Here is a 3,548-nt window from a genome sequence, read left to right on the forward strand (position 1 = left end):
TTGTAATTTTAGGACATGTAATGGGTGCAGCAATTGTAAAAAAAATTGATTTGTATTACTGCTCTGTTCAGGTAAACAATAATGGGCAATTACACATTGAATACACTGACTTGACACTAGATGGCACAATACATGTATAAATATGTTCTGCTAACAACTTAACATGAACTCCTGCTGTTGCAGTACCATGGGAAGTACACACAATATTATCTGCAGCAGTACACCTTCTTTACAACAGAGCAGTTCATAACACATCACATGTCAGGACATGCGAGCCAGTCATGCATTTCAAGGTCCAACTATGAGGTGCATTCGCCACGCTTTCTTTCTGTGCACCTACCATCTTATCAAATAACTAAAACTGCTGTTGAACAGGCATTTGAAGTTGGGTTGTTTTGTACCTGGATTTGGGTAAGTGTTAATAAAAAGCTGTGTTGTGCACACATAAAGTAAAAACATGGACCTGGAGTGTGTTTTGTTGAAACGTGGTCTGTGGAAGTCTTGGTAATTAAGTTTACTGTTTTATTTTATATAATAAATTTAACAAAGTAATCTTGTAAACAATTGTTGCAATCAACTTGTGTTTTAAAATATTATTTCATCAGTTGTTGAGTCTTTTGACATCAAACTGTTATTTAAATGAAACCATCTGAGAAGTTTAGAGGGGAAATGTTTCTGGTGGAACTGCTTAACAACTCAGGCATCTGAAACATGAAGAGAGGGCCCACCCACTGGTTTAATCTTCAAAAATGTATACTACGTTTCCAGAGAAGTAGATTTTTCAGATATTTTTACTTTACTATTTATTTTTGTGGCAATTTTTTACTTTTACTCCTTACGTTTTAACAGGAATATCAGTACTTTCTACTCCTTGCACTTAGAAGAAAAAGAGACTCCCGTCGGAGGATAATCAGTTGAGATAGTATGTGTGCATCTTTGAGAACTATAAGTTATATAACTTATGCAGTCAGTTCATTAAAGCCTGTTGTTGTAATGGTCTATGGTTCTTACAAATTTAAAGTAAGTTAGCTAGGGATTTTATTGTTTGTGTACTTCACCTGTTAGCTAGGTTGCTCCTGGCTCTTGATTCATAATGGTAATTGTTGAACGCCCCTGCTCACGTCTGTTATTTCAGTTGCCTTTTTTTCGTGTCCACTAAAGTTTCTCGGCTTGCACTCTAAATAATGGTTGTCATTCGCACGGTTACTTTTACTTTTATACTTTAAGTAAATTTCCAAGCTTGCACTTTGTTAATTTTACTTGAGTAAAAAAGTTAAATCAGTAGGCCTACTTCTACTTCTACCAAAGTACCTTTTAACACAAGTATCTGTTTGTCTACTTCAGTAAGGGAAGTGAGTAGCCTACTTTTGTCCTCTCTGTACTTTACAAGCATATCATATGTTTTTTTATGTTCATTTTTTTTTTATCTGCAAAGTAAGAAGTAACTATTGCTGTCAAATAATGTAGGGAGTGAAAAGTGCATATATCCCTCATATCCCCCATATATAGTGGAGAAGAAGTAAAAAGTAACATCAAATTACAAAGTGCCTCACAATTGTACCCAAGTATAGCATTTGAGTAAAAGTGCTCAGTTTTTTTCCGTCACTGTGTTTATTGTTATACTATGAGTGTAAACACAAACCAAACAAGCATCACTCTCTTATTGACTTATTTTTGTGTATTTTCAAGGTATCAGAGGGAAATCAGCATGAAGGTGCCTCAATCGTCTATAATCACATTTGCTCTGCTGTTGATTCAACTGTCCGGTGCATCTGGGGGCAAAATCCTGGTGTTCCCATTGGATGGAAGCCATTGGGTAAACATGAAAGTACTCATACAGGAACTGCATGCTCAAGGCCATGAGATTACTGTGGTTCGTGCGTCTGATAGCTGGTACGTCAGCGAAAGGTCTCCTCTCTACACCTCTGTCACTGTTCTCAGCCCTGGTGGATTTGAGGAAAACTACTTTAAAGCATTTTTGTCTCGACAGCTGGAGGTCCGGCTTCAGGGTGGGCACACATCTTTTTGGTCTAAAATCTGGACTCAAATTCAGATTGAGCAACTGGTTGTGAACCATATGTCTCAGCTCCATAAGGGAATGAGTGAAATGATCATTCAGATGTTTGAAGATGAAAACCTGATGCAGTCTTTTCATGAAGCCAGATTTGACTTGGTTCTGACCGACCCCGGCATCGGCGGAGGGGCAATGTTGGCACGTCGGCTCCAAGTTCCTCTTGTTTTCAATGTCAGATGGACCATTCAAGGTGAAGCTCATTTCCTTATTGCCCCCTCACCTCTGTCATACATTCCTTTCACTGCAACGGAGTTGACAGATAAGATGACCTTCCCTCAAAGAATAAAGAATGTTTTGAGTTATACTTTAGGTATGTACACTATGTCATACATCACAGAACCTCATTACAAACCACTAGTTAAGAAGTACTTTGGCCCCAGTGTGGATTACTCAACATTTTTCTTGGATGCGGATATATGGCTTATGAGGAATGACTTTGTCTTTGAATTTCCACGTCCAACAATGCCAAATATAGTCTACATTGCTGGATTTCAGTGCAAGCCCCCAAAGCCACTTCCTGTAGACCTGGAGGAGTTTGTCCAGAGCTCTGGAGACCATGGGGTCATTATGATGACCTTAGGAACTTTAGTCGAGAAGCTTCCTCAAGATGTTGCTGAGGAGATTGCCGCAGCCTTTGCCCAGCTGCCTCAAAAGGTTGTATGGAGATATACTGGACAGAAGCCAGCCAATCTGGGCAAAAACACTTTATTGGTCAACTGGCTGCCACAGAACGACCTCTTAGGACATCCCAAAACTAAAGTGTTTGTCACCCACGGAGGCACAAACGGGGTTCAGGAGACAATTTACCATGGAGTTCCTGTAGTTGGACTTCCCCTATTCTTTGACCAGGCCGATAACCTCTCCAGAATCAAAGCAAAGGGAGGAGCTGTGATTGTGGATATTGCCAAGCTTAATAGACACATGTTTGCAGATGCCCTGATGACAGTTCTTTACAATTCGTCTTACAGGGAAAACATGCAGAAGCTCTCAAGGCTGCACAGAGATCAGCCCCTGAAACCACTGGACCAGGCAGTGTTTTGGATAGAATATGTCATAAGACATAAAGGAGCTCGTCATCTGCAGACACAGTCCAACAAAATGTCCTGGTTTGTTTACAACTCTGTTGATGTGCTCGCTGTTTTGTTGGTACTGGCTTTACTTGTAACATTCACCTGCATTTCAGTTGTAAGGTTACTCTGGAGATTTGTTTTTGTTGTGACAAAGGTTAAACATGAATGACATTAAAAACAAAATGTTTTTTCTGTGGGAAATTCAAGATTTACGCCACAAGTCTCTGTGTTGCGATATATGCCAGTTGTAAACTTGTCTGTCACCATGGTTATATAATATACAGTATATATAAACAAAATACCAAGACCAAATTAACAGGGTTGGGGTGCGATTGTCCGAAAACTGTGTGTGTGTGTGTGTGTGTGTGTGTGTGTGTGTGTGTGTGTGTGTGTGTGTGTGTGTG

The 3,548-nt window shown here is 39.6% G+C and overlaps 1 protein-coding gene across 3 annotated transcripts; it reads left to right on the forward strand.

Moving 5' to 3' along the window:
- The first annotated feature begins 207 nt into the window (after nt 1-207).
- LOC117949640 (UDP-glucuronosyltransferase 2C1-like) lies at nt 208-3,350 on the forward strand. 3 transcript variants are annotated; one of them, XM_034880103.1, is made up of 3 exons: nt 208-306; nt 1,690-2,227; nt 2,339-3,350. In XM_034880103.1, exons 1-3 carry the CDS (start codon nt 269-271, stop codon nt 3,311-3,313), a joined length of 1,551 nt encoding a protein of 516 aa, XP_034735994.1. In that variant the 5' UTR covers nt 208-268; the 3' UTR covers nt 3,314-3,350. The 3 variants fall into 3 exon arrangements, with proteins under 3 accessions (XP_034735994.1, XP_034735992.1, XP_034735993.1); XM_034880101.1 differs by having other exon boundaries at nt 1,690-3,350; XM_034880102.1 differs by having other exon boundaries at nt 214-411; nt 1,690-3,350.
- Nucleotides 3,351-3,548: the final 198 nt, after the last annotated feature.

Source organism: Etheostoma cragini, chromosome 8 (assembly GCF_013103735.1).
Source record: "Etheostoma cragini isolate CJK2018 chromosome 8, CSU_Ecrag_1.0, whole genome shotgun sequence".
Taxonomy (NCBI): Eukaryota; Metazoa; Chordata; class Actinopteri; order Perciformes; family Percidae; genus Etheostoma; species Etheostoma cragini.